The following is a 27,347-nucleotide window of genomic DNA, read 5'->3' on the forward strand; positions in this document are numbered from 1 at the left end:
TCGGGGCCTGCTATCAGTGTCGAACTAAATATGACTTTAGGGGTCTGCTATTAGCGCCAAGCATTAGCCTCTACTTGTGATGGGAAAACTTCTCCAAAGGCTGTCATCGCCTTGGTAGGGTGTTCCCTCCGCAAGTTAGTTGCAACGGCTGCAGTTGCTGTGACAGTCATTTCCCTTTTGTAACTTCTAAACAAGTTGTTGACTTGTACATTACTTACTTCCCTGAGTTATCCTCTTAACTTGTGTGTCAAAACTTTTTTGTTGGTCTGAATGTGGATGATCTTGTCTTGCACTACGAGGAGCTTGGTGATAGGCTTCTTTATTTCAGAAGGGGGCAATGTCTCTGCCATTCCTTCTTAAAGCTCAAGTGGTTCATCAATAATTGTTGGGCTTTTTCAAATTGTGAGGATTATAAGGACCTTATTGCCTCATTGATCCCTCGGCCAAAGACTTATAGGTTTATGCTTTTAGGCATTGAAGACGAACTAGTTGGCTAGGTCCAAGTCATGAAAGAAGACCGTGGCAACTTGCCCACTGAGGGTAATGGTAATGAGCAGCGCCAAGTTATAGTTGATGCCCAATTTGTAGGTGATGAGATAGCTGTTGAGGGTGTTCCAAACCCAGAAGTTCCGAACCTTATTAGTTTTTCCCTTATTCTAGATCTTTCTGTACACTCTAGCCGCTCCTCTATTGACGATAATGACTTTGTTCTTGAGACTCCTAAGGATAGCCATGGGGTGAATGTATCACTTGGCCTTGAGAACCTCCCTCTCAAATGAAGGTTGTCTCTGGGGGTTTATCTCATTCTGCTGAATCTCCGTTGGTCACGCAAACTGGAGTTGTTGAGGGTTGAAGACATGATAGTTGGCCTCAGATAGTTAGGCATTTTGCAAGTCTGCCCCATGTGACTCAGACTGGTGGTACTGTGGCAGAATCTTCTATGCCTTCTGGGAGGGTCCTCTTCTTGAACTAGTGGGTATTTTCTGAAGTTGCCTCCATACTTGTTCGCATTCAAACGCTACACCCAAAGACTTTTACTGTTTTTAATGTTCCAATCTCAATGATGCAAATGGCGTTGCTAGAGTCTTTCGCTGGTTTTGTCTGTGATCTTATCACCAAGAGAGTTCTAATGACTTTAGGCAAGTTTATTGAAGGTGATGAGGCAAACCTTAGCGGGTTTGAGGGAAATGGCCTAAACTTGTCCTGGATGAAGGCAAGGCTCCGGGTGGTTAATGGGTTCCTTGAGCACGCTAGCCATAAATGCTTCTTTGGAGGAGACCATCAGAGATTAAGAGAGCACTTTGGAACAACATCGCCAAAACCTCGCTCGATTCAGGGAGAAAGATTTTACTCTTATTGCTTAGCTGCCTCAGGATGTTGGTTTGACAGACTCCTTGATGAAGGGCCTGATATAATGTAGTTCTCTTTTCGCTTTTTCTTTTCTCTATCACAACTTCTTTTCAAACATCGTAATCATGTTTTGGAAGTTTGACTTTTATGAAAAGTATGGATGTTTGGTAGTTCTTTTGAGTTTCATTTCATCGCCTTCTTTACATTGCTTTTACATAGCTTCTAAAAATAAGTAATACTCTTGCGATGAACAAAACTTCATCATGACTAAGTCTTTACATGGATAAAATTTCACTAAGTATGGAAAACTTTCTTCACACTAAGTGTTGGGAAATATTAACAAAGATTTGAAACTATTAGTTATCAAAACTAAGGAAAATATTCCTTTACATACTTGGCATTTACAGAACCAGTTTTGAATCCATTATCTACCCTCGGCAACTTGTAATACCCCATGTTACTTGTCTCAACAACTTTGTAAGGGCCTTCCCATCTTGGTAAAAACTTGGGGATTGGTTGCCCCCGCATAATCGCATCCACAGTCTTCTACACTAAGTCCCCCTCTTTAAACACCATGTGCTGGACAGACTGATTGTAGGTGCGGGTTATGGACTGATGGTACTAAGGTTTCTAGATGCTTCAATCAAGGTTGAAAAGGTGGGTATATTATAGTTCACCAAGAAAAGTTTGTAGTCGCGTGTGGCACTCTCCACACATATACTGATTAAATGAGCCTCATCTACTGGTTCGTGGTAGTCAATGGCTTTATCCTGGAACCGTTTGACATAAGCCAGTATATCTTCACCTTCTTTCTAGACATCTCGCCCAAATGTGAGGATAGTGACTTTTTCTTAGACTTGGAAGAACTTCGTATGAAACTTGTTCACCATTTCCTCTCAACTCTTGATTGAGTTGGGGCCCAAATTCACATACCAATTGTAAGCCATTTTGGTGAGCGATTTGGAAAACTCCAGAAGACGTAGAGGGTGGTCACTACCATAGACACCAAGGGTTTCAATGAACCTCACCATATGTTCTTTGGCGTTACCTTGCTTCCTATCAAACTTCACGAACTTGGGTATCGTATACCCACTTGGATATGGCATGGCCAGTATTTCTTGGGAGTATGGAGGCTTCACATTTAGATATGGGAGAGATGGCAACTGCTTTTTGTTATGCTCTTGCTTGAGCATAGCTTGTACATCGGCTAGAGTAACAAAGTGAGTGGGCTGGAATAGGCCAGTTTGCTCCTGGGTAGCTAAACCAACAACCACACCATTTGCCTGAGGTATCGTTAGAGGCACCTGGAGCCTGGTTCTCAGGAAACGGATTATGCATTAGATTTGGGACTGCTACAGGCAGAGGCACTTGTGCTGGGGCTGGCCTGGACGCCATAGCCATGATAACTTCGGTGAGAGTTTGTAAAGCTATTAAGATCTCCATCTGCGTGTCCTGAAATGACTGGACTGCTTCAACTACAACACTATGGTCATGGTCCTCAGTATGTGCTATTCCAACATTAGAAGGACCTTGTTGCTGTGGTTGCTACTGAACTTCATCTTTCGCCATTTTTTTCGGTAAAGTGGGAAAGCCTCTGTGAGTATGAACCATCAACAAAGCAGCCTCCCAGTGGAGTCACCAGAAATATAGGACGGTTCAACATTAAGAAGGTAATTAAAGAGGCAAACCTATGTCAATGATCCAACAATGGTGGAATGACTGGAGAATGAGCAGTAGCAACTGTCTGAGAGGTTGGAGAGTGAGTAGCTACATGAGGGTGAAGCAAGTGACTCAAAAAGAAATGTATGACAGTGCCAAAATGGGCAGCGTCTCCTACAAATTCCCCCAAAATCATCATCTTTTGGGCTGGAAAATGGGTCATATTTATAGGATTTTCCTTGGTACCAAAAGGACACCAAGTAGCCAAACAGAGAGAAGACATATGTCCAAGAGGATTACATGAAATATTCTGTCCTGAGCCACCAGGCTGAATGTGCCACGTGTCCCTTTACATGTACTGTGTACTATCTGTTTGCCCCCACAACTATCTTTTTGAGCTTCAACAAGTGTAGTTGCGAATTGAGTGTTTGGTGTTGCAACTGTAACAACCCCGACCTGTGATTAACTAAGTAACCATGATTAATTATGCCTAATGACAAATTAAGAGGAAATTCTGAATTAATTGCATGTGCATGTGCATTATTTGTGTTTATATCTGTTGGCGGTTGGAATACCTGTTTCTGTTTTTTGATTTGTTCTGCGAATTGAAGGCATTACTGGCATCCGATCACAAAATTGAATTGGTATATGTGTTAGTTAGAATTTTTAGAACATTGTGGTAGGTTTAATTGAAATTCGATTCGGAGCGAAATAATTAGAATAATTAATGTTCAATTAAGCCTGATTAATGAATTCCTTAATCCAAGCCTATATAAGGCCAAAATAACCTCTAGAAGTCATTTTTGATCATCTTTGTACTCACCAAACTTGGGAGAAAGAGAGAAGAGGAGTTTGAGCTCAAATTAAGAAGATTGCTAGAGAACTTAGAGATTTTGGCTTGGAACTTCCAACAATTGATCATCAAGAGCATCATTGACAAGCCTAGGTAAGAATTTTACACTTAGATTGTACAATTATGGTGTGTAGGACATGAACTCTAGAGAATTAAGTTAGATAATACAAGAATTGAGTTAGAAATGAAGAGAATTGAACCATATCATGCATGCATGCTCATTCCACTACACGTTGAGGTTGTTTTCAAAGAATTTCCCTCTTGCATGTCTTTATTTTGATCTTCTTCGAAGAATTCATTATGTCCTTGAGTTGAACACCTCATTTGATCATGTTTTGAAGGCTTTGAAGTCAAGAATTACTTGCATGTTAAGTTCATGTGATGTTTTAACATTTCAAGTTTGATTTCATCCAATTGACATGCCTTTAGGCCTTAATTTTTGCGAAATGATTTCGAATTCATGATGTTTTCCAAGTTTACATATGTTTTCTTAAGTTTTGGGCCCAAAAGAATGTGAATTGTAGCTTTGAAGTTAAGTTTTGGGCTTGGGAGTGCAATTTGAAAATTTCATAATTATGTACCTTCGCTTGAGTGACAGATCCTCCGACAGATCCTGCGCTCGAGCGACCACCTTTGGTTTTGCACCTCTGCTCGAGCGACAAAAAGTTAGCGCGGGCGTGAAATATATGCTCCTAGAAGTTTACATGTTTTACAGATCGCTCGAGCGACAATAGTTGCGCTCGAGCGAGAACCTGAGTCTCACGCTCGAGCGACCATCGAGCGAAAAAATACACAACCAGTACTTTTGTAGAGTTTACAGACCGCTCGAGCGATTGAAGTTGCACTCAAGCGACCACTTACATTTTTGAACCTCTGCTCGAACGAGGACCCTATTTTCAGTAAATTTGCCTAAGTGTTGAACAACATAATTTGGCATCCTCATTACACCTTAAGCATTCCAAGACCATAATTAAAACATAATAATGAGGGTAAAACGTAGAAACATACTAAGAACAGAACATAATGAGTTAAGTATATTCCGAGCGTGTATTTCAAATGTGTATTTGTTATGTGTTGATGTAAGTTACGCGTCATAAACCTTTTGATTAGTCTGCTCTGTCTGTCTCCCCCCGGAGCCATCTGGGAATAATAACTTAGCAAATCTATATTCAACTTCATTTAATTTCTGTATGATAAAATAAGATCTGTTTTCTGAAATGCTATGTTCTGTACAATGAATGGTTGTCCAATTTCTAGCAATGTATTTGTGGCATCCTTAGCATCATGTGACATCTGTTAGCTGTTATTCGGTATCGGAGGTTCCATTATAGAACTCATAATGTTTGCACTCTGTTACCCGTATCGGAGGCTCCATCATGGTGCTCAGCATATCTGTCATCTGTTACTTGGATCCAGAGGTTCCTTTATGGAACTGGTTATTAATAACCACCAAATGTTCTACATCTGTTCTGTATTTGTTCTGTTAGCGCTAATGGATGTACCACGTACGATTAAGCATGAACTCTGATTTCTGTATATGATTTGAACAAGAATATGAATATGTATATGAATCTGTTTATGAATTTGAATTCTGATTTCTGAACTAGTATGGACATCATTCATTAAACCTTTTACTCTGTTATTATTCACTGGGCTCCCGTTCAGTATTTATATTATGTATATAGGTGAGCAAGCGCATGACCAGGCCTAAGCCGCTGCTTGGAAAGTTTTGGGATTAGCCATCCACCGTGCCTCTCGGGGAGGTTCCTGTGTCTAGAAGTCGAATTTTGTGGACCATGTCAAGAGTTATTTTGTGTATCATGTTAAGAACATTTATGTTTTGTCTTGTTTTGTTTATCTGTATACTGGGCTAAGTCCCTTTCGATGACGCTTGCACGGTGTTTCCAGACTTATATGGACATGACATCTTATGTGTATATTTTAAAAGGTTTCAAATTTCTATCCCATATATATCTGCACAGCTCTATGAACTATGTGTATTTTGTATATTTGCTTCTGCAGCCCCTAATTATATGGTATTCTGTTAAGAGGCCTTTGGTAATCCAAGGATTACTGGCCGGTTATGACGTTAAACCTATAGGGGTGGGTTTGGGTCGTGACAGAGTGGTATCAGAGCACATGTTATACCGCACACACGAGTCCATAAGAGCTATCAGATGTCCTAGAAAAGAATTAGGGATATTTCATCTGTATGTGTGAGTGTGTGATAATTTTTATAAATGTAAAAGCTGAATTTGAACCTGAACAATGAAATTGAAAAAAATGAACAAGATTATTCCTATCTTTATTATTACCTTGTCTCTTTATAGCATCATGGAAAATGCAAGAAGTCATGATACAAGTGAATCCTCAGAGGCTCGCATAAGTCGTATGGAACAAATACTTGCAGCCTTGACAGAAGCAATAATGCAACAACAGAGGCAACAACATTTGCCCCTACCGCCTCCACCAGCACAAAATGAGCCAGACTATAATGATATAATCAACTTGACTCAGAAATTCATGAAAATGAAATCGCCAATTTTCTTGGGAGGTATTAAACCATTAAAGGCTGAAACACAGTTGCTGGAAAATAGAGAAATTATTTGAAGTGTTTCCCTATTCTAAGATGTAGAAAGTTCTTTTGGCCACCTACACTCTGAAAGATGAAGTCCGGAGATGGTGGTTATTGATCCGAAATAGTAATGGGAATATGACATGGGCTTAATTTAATGCGATCTTCTATGACAAGTACTCCCCAGTGCTTTCAGGACTGGAAAGTTTCTGAATTCCAAGAACTCAAACAAGGCAAGATGTCAGTGGCTGAATATAAAGCCAAGTTTACTAAACTAGCTCGGTTTACTCCTCATATGGTAGATACGGACTATAAGAAAGCTCGAAAATTTGAGGTTGGATTGGATTTAGATATATTTGATCGGGTAGGTGTCCTAAAACTACCTACATATGTAGATGTGCTTGATAGGGCATTGATGGTAGAAGCCAATCTGGCAGCAAAGAAACAAGTTAAAGCGCCAATAACAGAATGAAAGGGTAAAAGGTCTGGGTACGGTTTCAAGAAGGGCCATTCTTTTGTAAGCAAGAAACAGAACACAAGGTCTACAAGTAGCTCAAGTCAAAGTAATGGGTCCATACCAGTTTGTCCTGATTGTGGAAGGAAACATCGGGGTGCATGTTACCGTGTGTAGAGGGTCAAAAATTAAGCCCCAAACTAAGCATGGGCCTAAGTACTGAGGTCGCTCCAAAGAGGCGACCAGGAATGAAAAATGAGCATGGGCCAAAACCCAAGGGAAGTGGGTCAACAATGGACCGAAGTAGGTTCGACCCGCCAAAGGTCTAAGGGGACTCCACGAAGGAAAATGCCTAAGTCGAGTTGCGGAGGCAACACCTGCAACGGTGAAGTTGCAAAAAGAACATGTGTAGCGGGAAAGTTGTTGAGGCACTTTGCCTCAGTGCCGCCATTCCTATTATCTTCAGTTCTACCGCCATCTGAAATTGTTGAGGGAAAGAGAAAGCCGATGCAACTAAGTTGTAGAGGCAATATTCGCGACGGCTAAGTTGTGAAGGCACTTTGTCTCAGCGCCGCCATTTCAAGTATTTTCGGTAGCGTCGCCATTCCAAGTATTTTCGGTTCCGCTGTCATTTGAAGTTGCTGAGGAAAAAATAAAACTGAAGCAACTAATTTGCAGAGGCAACACTTGCAGCGACGTTAAGGAGGCATTTTGTCGGCGCCGTCATCTCCAATATTGTTGGTTCTACCATTTGAACTTGCTGCGCGAAACGACTACCGCAGCAACTAAGTTGCAGAGGGAATATCCTGCCAAGGTGATAGCAGCCTTTGAGAGAGGCTTCCCTTTGCAAGTAGAGGCTAATGCTTGGCGCTGATAGTAGGCGCCATGGCATTACTAGCCCAGGGCTAATAGCAAGCCCTAAAGTCCATTTAACTTGGCACCAATAACAGGCCCCAAGGCTTACTGGTTGGAATTGATAGTAGGCCCAGAGATACTAGTATACTGCGGTGACCCTGCGAAGATGGGAGCAAGGTAGCCCGAGTGTGAGGGACTCCCTTTCCATTACCCAGGTCATGAACATGCCTTAGTTGCATAGGCAGGACTAAGGAAGCCCCCTTGGACTTAGTGCTAAGGCACAGCATGGCTGATAACAGGCTTAGCTGTGGCCTTTGTCCTAGAAAGTCGGGGAGTTTGTGGTTAGGTGGCTAAGGGTGAAGGTATCGCTGAAGTGAACACAAACATAGCCGATAGCAAGCTAATGGAGTCTTGAGAATGCATGCATTGGCCAAATAGAACTGAGAAGGCAAGTGCAGCGGCAAGGTTCACTGCTGCAAATGCACTTACTGAGGTTCAAGCTGAGAAGGCAAGTGCAGAAGGAAACACTCCCGCTGTAACTGCACTTGCTGAAGCTCAAAAAGGTAGTTGTCGAGGCAAACAGATAGTATACAGTACATGCAGAGGGACACGTGGCACCTTCAACCTAGTGGCTCAAGGCAGAATATTCCATGTGATCCTCTAGGACACATGTCTTCTCTCTATTTGGCCATTTGGTTTCTCCTTGGCACTAAGGAAAAGCCTATAAATAGGATCCATTTCCCAAGGTTCAAAGAGAAAAATTTTGGAAATTTGGGAGAGATGCTGCCCATTTTGGTACTGCCATACATTTCTTCTTGAGCCACTTGCTTTACCATCACCCAGCTACACACTCTCTAACTCCCAAATAGTTGCTGCTACTCATTCTCCAGCCACTTCCACCATTATTGGACCATTAACATAGTTTTGCGCCTCTAATCACCTTCCTAACCTCGAACCTCCCTACACCGTGCAACTGGTGCTTGTTTCCAATGTGGTAAGATGGGTCATGTAGTGAGAGATTGCCCACTTAGATCTGATAATGTCGACCGTTTTGCAGCAAGTTCAGCCGGATCCGCCTCTGCAGTCAGAACAAATACGAGAGCTAACACTGGGAGAGAAACCTTGAGACAAGGCTGAGTTTTTGCACTAGTGCTTGGTGACGTACAAACACCAAAGCTGTGGTGTCAGGTATACTCCCTATTTGTTCTCAAAATGCATGTGTACTGATAGATTCTGGTTCCACGCATTCTTTCGTATCGCATGCTTTCTCTCGAAAATTAACTAGACCACTAGAACCTATGAATTATTTGTTATCTATATCTATACCATTTGGAAGTCCTATGGTATGCACATATGTGTTTATCCGGCATGTGACATTGTGATTGGTGGCATGACATTATATGTTGACTGCATATTGGGTATGGACTGGTTAATGAAGTACTGTGCATCTATTGACCATGTGAATAAATCTGTTATATTTCGTCCACCCGGGTTACCAGAGTTTGTGTTTGTTAGGAATAGGGCAGTTCCTCCCTTATACTTGATTTCTGCCATGAAAGCTGTTAAATTGCTTAGGAAGGGAAGTAAGGGCTATGTGTGTTGTGTTTTGACTGAGACTTCTGTTAGTCCTAATGTGGAAACCATTCCTATTGTTTGTGAATTTTCTGATGTGCTTCCGAATGAATTGCCAGGGGACTTAATTGATAGAGAGATTGAACCATTGATGTAATACCCGGAACACAACCAATTTCTAAAACCCCATACCGAATGTCAACTTCTGAATTGAAAGAATTAAAAGCTCAGCTCCAAGAACTCTTAGACAAGAAATCCATCCGCCTGAGCACTTCACCATGGGGTGCCCCAGTTTTATTTGTCAAAAAAAAAAAGATGGATTTTTAAGGCTGTGCATAGACTACTGGGAATTGAACAAAGTGACTGTCAAGAACAAATACCCACTGCTCTGAATAAATGACCTATTTGACCAACTCTAAGGAGCCTAAGTGTTTTCTAAATTTGACCTTAGATCCAGGTATCACCAGTTAAAGGTCAAGGCAAAAGACATAGAGAAAACTGCATTCAGAACTAGATATGGACACTATGAATTTTTGGTAATGCCATTTGGGGTAACTAATGCACCTGCAGCGTTTATGGATTTAATAAATAGGGTGTTCAAACAATTTTTGGATAAATTTATTATTATTTTTATTGATGATATACTGATTTACTCCAAAAGCAGAGAAGAACATGAAAATCATTTGAGGATTGCCTAACAAACCCTGAGAGAAAAGAAATTGTATGCAAAACTTTCTAAATGTGAATTTTGGCTTAATAGTGTGGCATTTTTGGGGCATGTAATCAACAAAGACGGCATATCGGTGGATCCATAGAAAATTGAGGCCATTGTAGACTGGCCAAGACCAACTAATGTGTCAGAAATCCAAAGCTTTCTAGGACTTGCAGGTTATTATCGCAGATTCGTGAAAGACTTTTCAAAACTTGCTATGCCATTAACACAACTAACATGGAAAAATGTACCATTTGATTGGACCGATCAGCAGGAATCAACCTTTCAGGAACTGAAGACTAGACTAGTAACTACACCAATTTTGACATTGCCCAACGGAACCGATGGGTTCCAGATTTATAGTGATGCTTCCAGGAAAGACTTGGGGTGTGTGTTAATACAGAATGGGAAGGTAATTGCATATACTTCTCGGCAACTCCGATCGCATGAAAAGAACTATCCAACTCATGACCTTGAATAAGCCGCTGTGGTGTTTGCTCTAAAAATTGGGTGACAGTATCTGTATAGTGCGACTTGCGAGGCGTATACCGACCATAAAAGTTTGAAATATTTTTTTACGCAAAAAGAATTGAAAATGAGACAAAGACGACAACTTGAATTAATAAAAGACTATGATTTGTAGATTTAATATCATTCGGGAAAAGCTAATACAATTGCAAATGCTTTGAGCCGGAAATCCATTGCCAATCTGTCATGCTTTCTCACCGGTTAGAGAGAGTTATTATGTGTCTTGGAGAAGGATGAGATTGAAATTGTGTTATGTGAATAGGGCAAGATCTTGACCGCCATTTCTGCTCAGCCTGCAATCATTGAAGAGATTAGAGAGAAACAACTGGAAGATGCATTTTTTAAAAAGATTGTGAAAGAATTTGACTCAAAACCGAGGCTAGGATTTGTGTTTGAGAATAATGTGTTGAAGTTTCAGAATAGACTTTGTGTACCAAATTCTTCTGATTTGAGAAAGCGTGTTATGACTAAAGCTCACAATTCTAAGTTTCTCATGTATCTAGGGAATACGAAGATGTACCATGACTTAAAATAGAATTTTTGGTGGCCGAGAATGAAGAAAAGTATTGTTGACTTTGTGGCTAGATGCTTACATTGCCAACAAGTTAAAGCTGAACATCAACGACCTGCTGGATTACTTCAGCAGCTTCCAATACCGAAATAGAAGTGGGTTACTATGGATTTCATTGTCGAACTACCTCGTTCTTCTCGAGGTATGGATTCTATTTGGGTCATTGTTGATTGTTTAACTATATCTGCTCACTTTTTACCTGTCAAATCTTTGTATAATGCGGATAAGTTGGTAATTTGTATGTCAATGAGATTGTAAAATTACATGGAGTTCTAGTGTTCATAGTGTCTGACAGAGATCCCAAGTTTACTTCGAGATTCTAGCAGAGTTTATAACAAGCTTTGGGAACTGAACTGAGATTAAGCAGTGCTTATCACCCACAGACAGATGGCCAATCTGAACGGACCATTCAAACATTGGAGGACATGTTACGAATGTGTGTCTTAGACTTTCAAGGTAATTGGGAGACCTACTTACCATTGGTTGGCCGTCGCAAGTGTCACATCTACAACTTAGTTGCGTTGGCTTCCTCTTTCCCTCAGCAACTTCAGATGGCAGAGGAACCAATAATCCTTGGAATGACGGTGATGGCGGCATTGAGACAAAGTGCCTCCGTAACTTGGTCGTCGCAAGTGTTGCCTTTGCAACTTAGTTGCGCTAGCTTTCTCTTTCCTTCAGCAACTTTAGATGGCGGCGCTGAGACAAAGTGTCTCTGCAACTTGGTTGTCGGAAGTGTTGCCTTTGCAACTTAGTTGCATCAGCTTTCTCTTTCCCTCAGCAACTTCAGATGGCGGCGCAACCGACAATTTTGTGAATAGCGGCGCTGAGGCAAAATGCCTTTGCAACTTGGCCGTCGCAAGTGTTGCCTCTGCAACTTCACTTAGACATTTTCCTTCGTGGAGTCTATTTGGACCCTTGGCTTGTTGGACCTACTTTGGCCCACTATTGACCCACTTCCCTTGGACTTTAGCCCATGCTTTTTTAATCATTCCTAGTCACCTAACAAAGGCGACCTCCGCACTTAGGTCCATACTTAATTTGGACTTTAATTTCTGACCCTTTACAAAGTTATATTACAACTAAAGGAATCACCGCTGCTCCATCGGTTTGAACACCTGTCATTCTTCTTACCACACCTAAGATGTGACTATGTGGGTACTTGGAAAGTTGCTATTTCAATAGACTATTTTAGTTTTTGACTATTTTAGTAGGCTAAAATTTTTGTTTTTGGGAAGATGATTAGATTTTTTTATAGTTAGATGTGATCTTTATGAGAGAAAAAGTAAAATAATTATGGGTTTGATGTGACATTTTATCTTATTAATTATTTTAGCCTATTTTATCTTTTTATAAATTTTAGTCTAAATTAGGCTAAAATCTCACTTCCTAAATAGTAAAACCACTGGGCTAAACTGAAAATCTAGGTTCGGTGGTGAATTTTGTTACCAAATAAAGATCTTTTAGTGATTTGAAGTGATGCTCTATTTTAATGTAATTAATATGATTACCTATTTTTCTATGAAAATTGAGATTTTAATTAAAATTCTAACTATTTTTTCTATGTACTTGGAATTATTTATATAACAAAGGATATTTCTAGATAGTGTTGTTACTAAATCTCCTATAAGATTAGGATGATTAAATAGGTTGATTGGAGTTTGTGATCTATTGAATTGGCATGGCTACTGTAAAGTGAGTCAAGTAAATTCAAGCTTCATGGCTTATTTTGGTAAAAATAAAAATAAAAGCACATAAATCAACATATGATCACAATTTTTTTAGTCTAGGAATAAAGAAATAGATTAATTGGTGAAAAGTTCACATTGATGAAGTTATATATTATTTGGTCCAAAGTTTAATCCTTTTTTGGTGAAAAGAATACGCATTGAAAAATTGTCAATGCAATAAAAATCGCCAGTGAATGACGGTCGGCACAATAGCTGGTGCCAATATGATAAACAAATAAGTGACATTTGACAGATAGATGAATAAATAGGTAACAAGTGTACAAATAAATAATATTTGAACAGATAAATAAATAAACAAATTTTGAACAAGTAAATATTCTTTTGAATAGATTAATATCCTTTTAACCCAATAACATTTAAACTTGGAGCCATTTGAGCAAATAGCCTAACCCTAAAGGAATCTTGTATGTGACAAGTTCTTGATTCTTGCGACCAAATATTTTAGACTGAAATTAGTGGAAAATATTGTTTAATTTTGAAGAATTCCTCAATCAACCATTCATTTTGGATAGATCAAGTTTTTATAGAATTTCTTAGCATACAAATTTTTGAGTAATTGCTTGGTATATAATTTTGAAAAAATTAGTGAAACATTCCTCTTTAATTTTATATAGTAAGAGAGATCCAATATTTTTTTTTTATTAGTTAAGGCCCCTTAATGAAATTTTTCTATAAAAATTGAAATTTGTCTATGTCAAGACCAAAATTTATCTTAGTCGGATACAAATTTCTCTTAGTTAAATTTTCTCAGTGAAAATATTGAGAAACCCCAACTACTATAAAAATATTATATATTATTTATCTTATAAAATCTTAATATCAAGAATTTTAAAAAAATTCCCCTAAAATTTTTCATCTTCTCATAGCTTAAAATAAAATATTATTTGGTTCATTTAATTAAAATTAAATGGTTAGCACTTCCAAAAATTGAACCTCCCCACTCTATGTTAATTCCAATTCCTAGTTTGGGATGAATCTATAAAAATTGTAACACTTCCAAAACTTGTCGCAAAGATTTAAATTGTTATAGTGAAATTAGGGTTTCTCTAATGGTCCTTTTTTTTTTTTTTTAAATGTTATATTAAATTGAAAATCACTAGCCTTTGTCAAAAACCCAGACAAAATTCAAATTCAAACCATCATGAACTGGCTCAGGTGCACTCTACTTGAGCACCCTTCAAGAACCTCGAGAACACTTTCGTATGCAGAGCTAAACCGTTGCCAACGTGTTACTAAATCGATTCAAGTATAGTCAAGAGGAACTTCTGGTGATGTAGCGATTATTCTAGTCACACAAATCTCTCCTCAAACTCAAGATCTTAAACAATTTTGCAAATCTTCAATGACCTTGAGGATGAAAATGATATAGTTTCCAGAGCGAGATTTGTAAGGAAATTGTCAAAGCTAAAACATAAGGAAGTTATTCACCCAAAAAAAAAAACGTAAGGCAGTGGACACCATGGCTTTGAGTTGCATATGAAAATGATGCGGGTTTTGTTTTGTTTGTTGTTTCCAAACATAGCCTAGAATTATATTGATGGTTTTGTTGTCTCCTAGGTTCCATATATCTTGTTTTTAGGCCAGTCTCTCAAGCACATTACATGTTAGTGCAACTCAAAATTCAGAACCCAGATATGCAAGCATTCTAAAACCTACAAAAAACATCTGTACAAAATGAATACCCAAATTTTCTTCTCAATTTAACACGCTTACTAACAGAAAAGAGCGAGCAACAAAAAAATAATCGCATTGCAGGTATATGAAAGCCATTTCTTTTTTTGGGACTTTGTTGCTTTTCACCATATCGATTTGCACTTGTGAAAATGTCTAGAGGGTATATAGAACACAACTTTACATCGACTGTATGAATGTTAAAAAAAAAATATTTACATCACCTTGTCTTCTTGTCCTCTTTCGCTCTTTCAAGGAGAACAGGAGCTGCCGGTATGCTGAACCACCATTCTCTCATTCTCCTCGTCAAACGCTCTGTGCTTGGTTTCCTCAGAGGCGAGTACCTCGTAAATGCCTCCAAAAAACTGAGAAGGATTATGTATTTACTAGGTACAAAGGCAACAAACAAAGACACAGCCAAAAGAGCAACTGCGAATTTCTCACTTGCCTGAACATGAAAAGATGCCACAAGTACTGAATCAGACACATTAAGATATGCAAATTACAAGTAAATGACAAGCATACAGTGAATGCTTAACATTTGAGCCCAAGCACATTTGGAGCACTATTAACTGAAACTTCTTATTTAAAAAGGTGCATTTGCAAAGAACAGGTCTATGAAGCACACACAAACCTCCAACGATGCCATGTCCATGTGCAACACATCAGACGTGCACTGACAATACTTGAACGTGGAACAAAAGGTCCTGATATATCATTTTTATATATTTTATAAAACCGGACACATGTTGCCTAAACACATGAGACAACTGGGGTGGGGTCTTACTCATGGAATAGATAAAATGGGGGAGAATATACCCAATTTTTTTTTACAGATTTGAAAAATAAACAACAATCCAATAAAATGGTGCACCTCTTCCCCCTAAATCATGTTTGAAACAGCGGGAACAAATATGCAAGCAGTCAAGCCTGATGAGGAGACAACTCCAGCGGCCAGCTGAGTTGAGATAGACAACTCTATCCAATTTCTCTATTAAAAAAAAAAAAATTAAGATTTTTTATTTATACATATAGGCATATTTATTTGTTGCTCTTTCATTGCCAAGAACATGTAATGATTCTTTGAAAATTGCAATTGCCACACATCCTTATAGTATCTGCACCTTCTAGAAAAGTGCCATTTTCCATGCATCACATTACAATGTTTGGTTCCTCTTCAATGAAAGCCTATCAGAGTCATTTGGTGATTAATGAAAAGAAATCACCGTCTATATTTTCTGTAATTCCATCTTTTCCATTGTTTCAAAACAGAATTAAAAATAATAATAATGTGGTTACAAAAGGTAAAACATATCTACCCATAATGTGGTGCATCATGCATGGCACCTGACGATTTAAGGAGCTGCAACTCCTTATTAGACATCCAATTTAGATAAAGATAAGCCCTCCAAAACTAAATCAATGGCACTGTTTGTTGAGACTTGTAAAGTCAATTTGTATTTTCAATAGAGTAAAAAAAGCTTCTTCAAGAAAAAGTTTTTTTCCTTTAAAAAGCAGGATCTCTCAAAGATGCAAGAAAATGCGGAAGAGACGAAATATGCAAGCTAGAAAGGGAAAAAGTCCAACAAAACAACCCTGCTTCTCACACAGAAAACAACAACAATAATAATAATAAAAGAAGTAAATAAAACCTGAGGGAAAATGGACAACAGTAAGGCACGGAACTTCAGAAGAACAATGTTTCCATCCTGGATGAACTCTTCAGCTTGAGATATTGCATTCTGAACAGCCAAAAGTTGCTCCACTTTGTTCATTGCAGGAGGTGCTTCTACCTTTAGCTCATCAACACTTCCTTCGCTACAATACCGTGTAAGTACCATAAAGACCGCCATAAATATCAACATCAATGCAAAAGCATAGCACAGCCAGCCCCTGAAAAATCATATTTTTGAGTTTTTTAACAGCATAAATTTGCAAGTATATATAAAAAGGAAAAAAAAAGGTATCAATGTCCTTACAAAAAGCACAATATTCTAAGGGTTGACAATTTTTTTCATGTAAAGTCAATCCTCAACCAAGCTCACAAGAGAATGGCTTCAAATGATAGTATAAAACTGCACCTAAAGGACCTCAAGAGAGTTAGGCAATGTTATGTTTGAGTTCTAGCGGCACTTGCATTTAAGAGCAAGAATCAAAGAGAACAAGAGATATACATCCTACAAAGCAAAGTAAGGACTTCCAATAAGATAACTAAACAACGTATTATCTATATTTAACATTACTACATAACAGAGAGAGAGAGAGTGGGCATATCTGAAAAAAAATCTATCAACACTAAACTCTCCACTTGAGGGAGAATATAGACTCCTCCCATGACTCTCATCCTTTTAGACAGGGCTCCTATATTGCCAAAAATCGAACTACCACTTCTTTCTGCAAATAGAAAGGTCCTACAAAATTAATGAAAGGGCGACCTTTTCAATTAGTTTGGAATGTTGTTCAAGTTCTTCAATGACAGTCTTCTCGTACAGGACTGGAAAACTCCATCACAATATCCCTCTCAAATGGAACAATATCTTATCATCCAAAATCACGGACATTGGCTCCAAGTTCCAGTTTGGAGGTCAGCTCTCCTGGGAAAAAGCTTGCCATGTACCAAACTCTCCCTCCTAGTGTATTAAGACTCCCTGCCCAAAATTTCAACTTCCTCCGGACTGAGGAATGCTGAAATAAAAAGCAACATCCAGATAGAGTTCAAAAATCCTATGAAGACCCTTAAAATGCTTAAGAACAAGAATATGAGAATCTGAGGCAACATCTTCCCGCATGTTTCAAGTCAATCATGTGAAACATAGAAAGTTATTTTAACACCTTAATCTCAACCTTTTCTGTACAGCTACTTCACCTAAACACTGGAATTCTTTTGTATAGAAAATGTGAAGCACTTGAAACCTGGCTCAACTTTAGAACCAGTAAAAGTTGCACTAGGTCATTGTCAACTAGATAGAAAGAAAAATGACTACAAAGTGTGCATCACATGATGTGCAAAAAATTAGAGGTCAGAAAATAGCTGAACTAAAATAACCATCTCACCTGAAAATGACGTAAGTGAAAACCAAACAGAACACAAAAGACTTAAGAGAGTCTTCCCAATATGCCATAGAAAGAAGCCACTTCCCTACTTCTGTAACAGGATAGAATAACTCCTGCAAGTACATGTGATATCTAAAAGTCAACACCAAAGTAAAAGATCATGCAAATTTCAGCTGCATTTCAATAAAATGAAAGAATAGAATGAGAGAATTCATGTTTCCAACCCCAAATGCAACCATTTTCTCACTCACTGGCACACAAGCCTGTGGATAAAGGAGAGAACAATAGGGCAGAAACAAGTAAATTTCCAAAAACAGTAGATTTACGTCAAGGGTTAGCACTAACTCATTAGCTTTTGCACTAATTATGGATGAATTTCCTAGAAACATTCAAAAGGATATCCCCCTATGCTATAAAGCATGGACACTCCAAAATCGGTGCCGTGGCAGTGTCCAACACGCAGACAAGCCGGGGACACGAGGACTCATACGGGACATGCCAGATAGCGTGTCCCTTTAATTTAATTTAAATTTTTTTTTTTTTACCTCTTATTTAGTGCTTTTGTGAAGAATATTGTTGGATGTTGAATATTTTTCCCTTCTCGTCTTAGTTCTTATTATCGTTTATTATGATTTTTTTGTAAATGGATGATCTATTAATTAGTTTAAATGTAGTGGTTATATTTATTGAATTAATGTTACTTGTTAATTTTGATTTAAGATGAATGTAATATAAATCTACATAACACATAAAAATATATAAAATAAAATTCGCCGTGTCCGCCACCGTTTCTATGTCCCCATTTTTTGGAAATTGCCGTGTCCCGTGTCTGTGTCCGTGCTTCATAGCCCCTGTGTATGTTATTTGCAGGCGTTACAGTTTTGGACGATGAACAAGAGTAAATTTTAAGTTACAATTGTGGAGAATTACCTCAGAATCTAAAAGGTTTAAAACTTTTAAGTTAAGTGAAACTAAAGATAGAATATATGGACTATAACTTCAGAAAACTAGAAACAGGGATGAATATAAAGTTAAACTTGATGTGCATGAGATATCTAATAGTGAATATTTCCATATCTTGGAAGAATTATTCATAAATATTGTGAGATTAAGGAGAATGTGGCCCATATAATTAGGTTTGGACAGGATGGATGAAATGGATGAGTGCATTAGGAGTGTTGTGTGACCATAGGATTCCTACTAAGTTGAACAGAAAAATTTACAAGACTACCATAACACCTGCTATGATATATGGTAATAAATGTGGAGCTGTTAAGGAAAAAAACAAGTTCAAAAAATGAGTGTAACCAAAATAAGAATGTCGAGATGGATGAGCGGTGTTACAAGAAAAGATGAAAATAAGAAATAAAACCATGAGAAGTTAAAAGTAGAACCAATTGAAAATAAGATAAGAGAAAGCCGTTTGAGATGGTATGGTTGTTGGCCAATGAACAAGTTTTTAAGGGGTGATTTGATCCACAAGGAGGGTGGTGAGGAAGGCCTAGGAGAACATGAGTTGAGATGATTAAAAAGGATATGATTATCTTAAACTTTACTGAGGATATGACTACAAAAAACCCAATTGGAGGAAATGCATCCATTTAGCTGCCCTAAGTAATTGGGACAAACCTTGATTTGTTGAGTAAAATTATGCTCCCCTATTCTAATCAATCAAAATCTTCACCCAAATTGAAAGTAAAAACAAACAAATCAATGATAAGAGTAATATTAGCAAGACCTTCATCACTGCCAAATTGGTGTCAATGCCATCTACTTTAACCCCATCAACTGATGCTTGTGCAAGCACCACTTTTTTATAGTTGGTTCTAGATTCCTTAACTGCTCTTTCCAATGGAGTCATCTCTCCAACAGTGATCTCACCGACACAAAGTCCAGCCTCGTTGGCATTAGAACTTGTTCCAAACACAGACCCTAAGTTAGTAGCCATGGCCAGAGCTGATATTGAATACATTCCTCCTCCAACATTGGAATTGTTAGTCCGGTCTAATTCCCTCGAGGATGACATGTTTGCAAGTGCTTCTAGTACTAAATCCCCACCTGGACGTTGATCACATAGATTGAACATAAGAAGAGACTCGTAGCAAAGAGGGCTTGCAGAACTTATTTCTCTAAGGGCTTGTACTCGCAGAATTCCAAGTGTAGCCTTTAGAAGCGCTTCATCGTGTTCAACTCCTGTAATTTGGAACTTATGCATAAATCTATGGACATATAATATTTCTCGGATAATGGCTAGCCAAAAGTCACGGCGAGTATGCCCTTTGAGCTCCGGAAACTCCATTACGATTGGTTCTGATCTACACAAGAAACACCAAAACATTTAATAGCATTCTTAGGCATATGCAAAGTAGTTTAAGATAATAGCATGTTTCAAAAAAGGTAGGATTGTAAAACATAAACAAATTCAAATATTAATAAGTTTCAATACAATAATTATGACCAATTAAGATACATCTATGCGTCATGCCTTACAAGGAAACTGATTTGTAGAAGACTGCCTTGTCAAATAGTCTAGTTCCCCACGGTCCTGTCAACTCAGGTTTGACAACCTGCTTTAAATCTTCAGACAAGTCATATCTTTTGGCCTTATCATAAGACACGACCCGAAGAGCTTCAAAGTAAAGTGCATAATCTGTAAGAATTAATCGACCTGCAATTCACAAATATACGCTTGAACATGAACAAGAAAATTTAGTAAACACTGCAGAGTAGCCTATTCCAGTTAAAATATACCATAGGCACTTCAGTTAAAATAATTTTTTTCTGATAGCAAATTCTATCCACAGTTATGAGTGGTTTATATTTTAGTAGGATGTACAGTTAACATTAGACATTTTTAAATGTCCAAGAACCCACCAGGCCATGTAGAAATTCCCATGTGTTCAAGAACTGGCTGGCTAGTGACTGTCCCGTCCACTTCCAAGATCTTTTCTCCTTTTGCCGACCGAAAAGTGGAAAGGAGAGATGACTCGGACTGGGTCTTCAATTTCCTTATAGCCCTAGAGAAAAATAATTTTGCAGGTTAAAAACTTGATTTATCCCCCCAAAATTTAAAATTCAATATGAAATACAAACTTGAATCTTAAACCATGTTACCTGTAATGGATCATTCCGGTAAGTGGAACGAGAACGGAAACGTAGTATGCCATATACTCTATGATATAGTACGATAAGGGTCGACTTGTATATATTATACTTATAAGAAATTAAGATACTTTTAAAGTAATTTTCTAATAACTATTAGGCATCCAATAAAATGTGTATTTTTCCCCCAAAATAATCATGTAGCAAAACATTTTTATGAGCATTATGACCAATTTTTTATGTTTTGACCTGTCAAAACTTAAATCATATTAGGAACTATTATGACCCATTAGGATTCTCTGATAGTTTTTTACTGTGAAATTTTATTTGGAAACCCAATTCACCTTGGTACATTATAGTTAATCATCAGGTAGAGTTGAATATTTTTGAACCAATTTTTGGACTTTGTGGTCTTTTGAGTAAAGTTCAATGAATAGATGATATAGGTCTTTTGTTTCTCTCTCCCATAGTGTATATGGGTGGCACCTCCTTGGTGCCTTTTTTTATAGTACTTATCAATAAATAAATAAATGGATGGGTGGGTTTGAACACCTTTTCCATGTTACAATTACACACACAAACAAACAAAATTCTTATCAATGCCTACAATGATTGTGTTAATAACACACAATACGAAGGTTATGCAGGGCATAACCACAATTCCAGAAGCAAAGTCTACCCACCCATAATCTGATGAATATCTCTGTAGTTAAGCTAGTATAAAAAAGATCAAGATGTCAAACAACAAACTAGCAGGTCAATTTTCAAACTTTTTCACAACCTGTTCAAGAGATTCAAGAAAGCAATACACAATATGATTGCCTCAAAGACAGAAACCTATTAGAAAAGTAAATGCAGTCAAGTCACCACACAGCAAGAATAAAAAGGAATAGATAAATAAAAAAGTTAACAGAGTAACAAGTAGTGACCTTTCTAATCCACTGAGGTACTTCTCATAGACATAAAACTGAAGACGACCACCAGTTGATGATGCAAGCACCTCAAAAAGATTATCACTTATAATCACATTGGCAATTATGGGAACGGCTGGTGCAATTCGAGAAAAGGCCTCTATCCCAACTGTTACATCCTCATCCACCTGCAACATAGACAAGGGCCACAAGAACCCGGACCAATGCCAAAAAGCACAACAAAGTAAAAGCACCATCTTGAACTCTTGACTTCCTAGTGATGCAGGGGTTCACACATAATAAATAGAGAAAGAGAGAGGTAGATCTTATTCACAGTGACAAGAATGGATGGTCTTCAGCAGTTCGACTATTATGAAGGTATGGATCCCACCATAAAATTAAGATGTGCAATTGAACAATAAAAAAACATACATTGACAAATGGCTGGCTAGAAGCAGCTGGAAACTCCCATGCAATCATCATGTCAAATGTTAGACGTCGGAATGTTTTGTCTTCCAGATAACCTATCACTTGCGTAGACAGAGCAAGAGCCCTGAAACAACAGTATTCCAAAATATTTCTTGCAAACCGTGATGTATGCTTTATAGAATCAGAAGCCTCTGCAACAAAGTTTTCACGAAGTTCACTTGAAGAAATGCCAAGGATTCTGCATCATTTGTGGTATGTTCCACAAGTAGATCTATGAGAATGATTATAGAGAATAATCGACACACATAAATTAAGTAGTAAACTCGTTCCATTGTTGTGATTCAACATACAGATCAGCGTGCCTAGGATTTTATATTAAGAACCCAGTAACACATGAAGCTCAAATCACACAAAATGAACAAGCAGTAAAGTAGAATATGCATTGCAGCAACTTACTTTGAACATCTACGAACTACAATATTCGCCACCGGAGAAAGTTCTGGAATCCAATTCGTTCCAGCTGACGGAGAACTCCCCATCTCCTCAAACTCTTCAGCGAAAGAAGTCCGGTTTTTAATCAACCATTTGAATGATCCTTCTCTTACCAGACCCTCTAGCATATTTCTGGTTTTGCTCACCATAGCCATCTCCACTTTACCCTTCTTCAAAGAACAAATCTAAAAGAAACAACCTATCTACTCATCCATAAAAACCTTGATCAAATTTCCATGAAAACCCTTACACAATACTCAACAAACCCCTCTAATTCCCCCTCTAATTCAAAACCACAAATACCTACCAATTCAAATCCAACAATTAGTTTTGCAAATAAACACCAAGTACCATGTTTAGCTACTGATGCTCATAAACTCTGCAACTTTTCATGAAACCCATTACAGAGTATTAATCACCAACTTCTTGAAAGATAACCCAACTACTAAAATTTCAAAAGATTCACAATTTACCTGGAAACGTACGATTAGAATCTCTGAAATCAATTTTGCACACGAAATTCTCCGAATATCAGCAACACCTCGCGAAACCCACCTCAGATTACACGCAACGGACCATTCTAAACGAACCCAGTTCGCAAATCTTTGAAATTTGAAACTTTCAAGCGCCGAAGAGGTGAATAGACATGGAAATATGGGTCTCTGTAACAGATTGTGGAAAACGACAGTCAATTATTGTCGCGATTGGGGTTTTGGGGATAAAGATGGTGGCGGTGGTGTTAGATAAGAATATTGGGAGGTGTGAGCCGTGTGACGCAGTGAAAATGAGGCGCGATCAAGCCCTCAAGCAAGGAACTTTGGTTTCGTCATTTACCTCTTGCTGTTTGTTTCGCTTGGGGCAGTAGTAGTAGGTATGAAAATAATAATAATAATAATTATTATTATTATTATAAATTTGAAAAAAAAAAAAAATTAAACATGTTGGTGGAGATAGAAAAATTATTTAGAGCAGCATTTATTAATTATAATTTTGAATTTTTTTTCATAATAAATAATAATTTTTAAATTAATATTAAGCACAAAAATCAAAACGAGACGAGTCAAGTCTGAGAAGTAAGTTGTTCAAATTAACTTGAAAATCACTCTGTTTGATTTTGATTTTTTAAAAATATTTTTTTTTAATTTTTATTTCGTATATTTTTATATTTTAAGTGATTTTTTTTAAATATTGTAATTATTTTTATTTTTTTTAGATCTACTTAATCTTAATTTACTTAAAAGTTAAAGATTTGAACGAAAATCTTTAAAAATTAAATACAATAAAATACGAAAATATATTGAATTTTTATAATTTTTTATATTTGGTGAATTTTTTTAAGTTCTTTTCATTTTTTGGTGTATTTAAAAAAAAAATTAGTGTAAAATATTTTTAAAAAATTATTAAAAATACTAAAAAATCATTTTTCTGAAAAGTTGATTCAATTTTCTAGAACCAAATATGTTCAAACTTGTTTTTGTTTATATAAAAAATAAAAAATCCAAACAAGTTTTTAACGAACCGGATACAATTGGAGTTCGAGTAACTTATTTTTTATGGTGTATTTAAATTTATGGAGCGGATATGATCTATAGAATTATGGCGGAGTGGCTTAAGTGGAGGAGTATGCTTGAGGTACTGTGCGATAAATAAGTATTCATTAGACTAAAAAAGAAGTTCTATAGAACAGCTATTAGACTAGCGATATTATATGAGTCGGAATATTGGGCAACTAAGAAACAACACGTAAATAAGGTGAGTGTTGTTGAAATGCAGATGTTAAAGTAGATGTGTAGTAAGTTTAGAAAAAATAGAGTTAGGATTGAATATATTCAAGAATGGGCAAGAGTAGTATTGATGAAATATAACTTTAGAATGAATCAAAAAAAAAATGATAACTTCAGAGAAAATAGATTAAGATGATTTGATTATATACAACGGAGTCTAACAGAGGTAGTAGTGAAGAAATGCGATGCAGTGATGGTAGATGAAAATGTTAAGGAAAGAGACGGACTTAGATTGATGTAAGTTAGTGTAGTAAATAAATATATGAGCGTTCTTAATTTTACTAACGAAATAACCTTGAATAGCGTCAAGTGAATAAGAAGGATTCATGTAGCCGATTCTGTACGGGGAGCAAATATTCCGGCAAGCCCGTACTCCTTTCTTCCAAGCTCCGTTTCTGTCCGATCACCTGCGAGCACAATAGCGGTGAGCTACCCGGCGGTGTGTGGCCGGAAAACCCCTCCGACGATCAAGTTAGAACACACACAGGGGATAGATAGAGAGAAGGGAGAGTGTTTAGTGTTTAGTGTATGTCTCACCAAATGTTCATCTGTCTGCGTATGGGGGGCGCAGACGTGTTTATATACCTTCTGCGCCCCAAATCTACTCTCAGTGTCCTCTCAACACGTGGCACTACTATCCCATCTGTCAGCATAAACCTTGCTGAGCACCACCTAACCCAACTGCCTGCCCATTCTCCTAAGAGCTCGGCAGCCGGGCAGTACCATCTCGGCCATCGTCTGCCATGCTGCGCTTCAAGCCCAAGTACTCCAACAGCTAAGCTCAGATGAGGACCGGACTCGGCGGTATCTCGGCAAAGCCGAGCTCGGGACAACTCACGCTTGTCTGCGGTCGACCTTCCTGTCGAGCAAAAAGGTACCTCGGTCCAACCTTGCCTTTCCTAAAGCTGGACCTTTCACCTGACCGGCTTCGTAACCGCGGATCCTTGCAGCTCGGTCAATCCACGCGCTGCCTTAACCGAGCAGCTTCCTTCAAGGCTGGGCCACACAACTTGGCCCAACACCTGTTCGGCCCAAATCTGTCTGGCACAACTCTGTCCGGCCCAAATCTGTCCGGCCCAATTCCACGGCCCAATCCGGATCATAAATCTCTCTCTCAATTGCCCCTTAATTCCGTCCGCTCAAGCGTGACTGGGATTACCTATTTGACCGGGGTAACTCTTCCTCGGTTCTTAGTCTGCAAGACGGTGACCGCACTAAGAAGGCGAGCAACATCAGCTCGGCAAGGAACTCCAAGGAAGGCGAGCAAGGTCCATTCCGTGACTTCCTTCTTGGCGAGCAACATCAGCTCGGCAAGGAACTCCAAGGAAGGTGAGCAAGGTCCGCTCCGCGACTTCCTTCTCGGCGAGCTATATCTGCTCGGCAAGGAACTCCAAGGAAGGCGAGCAAGGTCCGCTCCGCGACTTCCTTCTCGGCGAGCAACATCAGCTCGGCAAGGAACTCTAAAGAAGGCGAGCAAGGTCCGCTCCGCGACCTCCTTCTCGGCCAGCAACATCAGCTCGGCAAGGAACTCCAAGGAAGGCGAGCAAGGTCCGCTCCATCACTTCTTTTTTGGCAGACAAGAACAGCTCGGCCAAGGAACTCCAAAGAAGGCGAGCAAGGTCCGCTCCGCGACTTCCTTCTTGGCAGACAAGAACAGCTCGGCCAAGGAACTCCAAAGAAGGCGAGCAAGGTCCGCTCCGCCACTTCTTTCTTGGCAGACAAGAGCAGCTCGGCCAAGGAACTCCAAAGAAGGCGAACAACATCCGCTCCGCGACTTCCTTCTTGGCGAACAACATTAGCTCGGCTGAAACTTCGGAGTTAAACAAATCATCAACTCTTCAGCCGGAGTAAGACATCTCGGCTGGAACCTCGCAGTTGAGCAAATCATCAACTCTTCAGCCGGAGCAAAAACATCAACTCTTCAGCCGGAGTAAAACATCTCGGCTGGAACCTCACAGTTGAGCAAATCATCAACTCTTCAGCCGGAGTAAAACATCTCGGCTGGAACCTCGCAGTTGAGCAAATCATCAACTCTTCAGCCGGAGTAAGACATCTCGGCTGGAACCTCGCAGTTGAGCAAATCATCAACTCTTCAGCCGGAGTAAGACATCTCGGCTGGAACCTCGCAGTTGAGCAAATCATCAACTCTTCAGCCGAAGTAAAACATCTCGACTGGAACCTCGCAGTTGAGCAAATCATCAACTCTTCAGCCGGAGTAAAACATCTCGGCTGGAACCTCCCAGTTGAGCAAATCATCAACTCTTCAGCCGGAGTAAAACATCTCGGCTGGAACCTCGCAGTTGAGCAAATCATCAACTCTTCAGCCGGAGTAAGACATCTCGGCTGGAACCTCGCAGTTGAGCAAATCATAAACTCTTCAGCCGGAGTAAGACATCTCGGCTGGAACCTCGCAGTTGAGCAAATCATCAACTCTTCAGCCGGAGTAAGACATCTCGGCTGGAACCTCGCAGTTGAGCAAATCATCAACTCTTCAGCCGGAGTAAAAGATCTCGGATGGGAATCCGAAGTTTGACAAAACGCCAACTCTTCCAACCGGAGTAAATCATCTCGGTTGGGAATCCGAAGATGGACAAAACACCAACTCTTCCAACCGGAGTAAACCATCTCGGTTGGGAATCCGAAGTTGGACAAAACACCAACTCTTCCAACCGGAGTAAACCATCTCGGTTGGGAATCCGAAGTTGGACAAAACACCAACTCTTCCAACCGGAGTAAACCATCTCGGTTGGGAATCCGAAGTTGGACAAAACACCAACTCTTCCAACCGGAGTAAACCATCTCGGTTGGGAATTCGAAGTTGGACAAAACACCAACTCTTCCAACCGGAGTAAACCATCTCGGTTGGGAATCCGAAGTTGGACAAAACGCCAACTCTTCCAACTGGAGTAAATCATCTCGGATGGGAATGCGAAGTTGGACAAAACGCCAACTCTTCCAACCGGAGTAAACCATCTCGGTTGGGAATGCGAAGTTGGACAAAACACCAACTCTTCCAACCGGAGTAAA

General features: G+C 38.9%; 1 protein-coding gene across 7 annotated transcripts; it reads right to left on the bottom strand.

Moving 5' to 3' along the window:
* Positions 1-14,635: 14,635 nt before the first annotated feature.
* Positions 14,636-23,417, bottom strand: LOC114273028 (uncharacterized). Of its 7 annotated transcripts, none has more exons than XM_082909687.1 (11): positions 23,010-23,375; positions 22,844-22,921; positions 22,501-22,739; positions 22,048-22,282; positions 21,634-21,803; positions 20,477-20,619; positions 20,093-20,270; positions 19,341-19,917; positions 17,603-17,715; positions 16,201-16,441; positions 14,636-14,996 (listed from the first exon to the last, which is right to left on the bottom strand). In XM_082909687.1, the coding sequence occupies exons 3-11, from the start codon at positions 22,689-22,691 to the stop codon at positions 14,769-14,771; spliced, it is 2,076 nt and encodes a 691-aa protein (XP_082765813.1). In that variant the 5' UTR covers positions 22,692-22,739; positions 22,844-22,921; positions 23,010-23,375; the 3' UTR covers positions 14,636-14,768. The 7 variants fall into 7 exon arrangements, with proteins under 7 accessions (XP_082765813.1, XP_082765814.1, XP_028070589.1 ...); XM_082909688.1 differs by having other exon boundaries at positions 22,844-22,915; positions 23,010-23,347; XM_028214788.2 differs by lacking the exon at positions 22,844-22,921 and having other exon boundaries at positions 23,010-23,417.
* Positions 23,418-27,347: the final 3,930 nt, after the last annotated feature.

The sequence above is a fragment of the Camellia sinensis genome, chromosome 15 (genome assembly GCF_055761805.1).
Source record: "Camellia sinensis isolate YWXY chromosome 15, ASM5576180v1, whole genome shotgun sequence".
Lineage (NCBI taxonomy): Eukaryota > Viridiplantae > Streptophyta > Magnoliopsida > Ericales > Theaceae > Camellia > Camellia sinensis.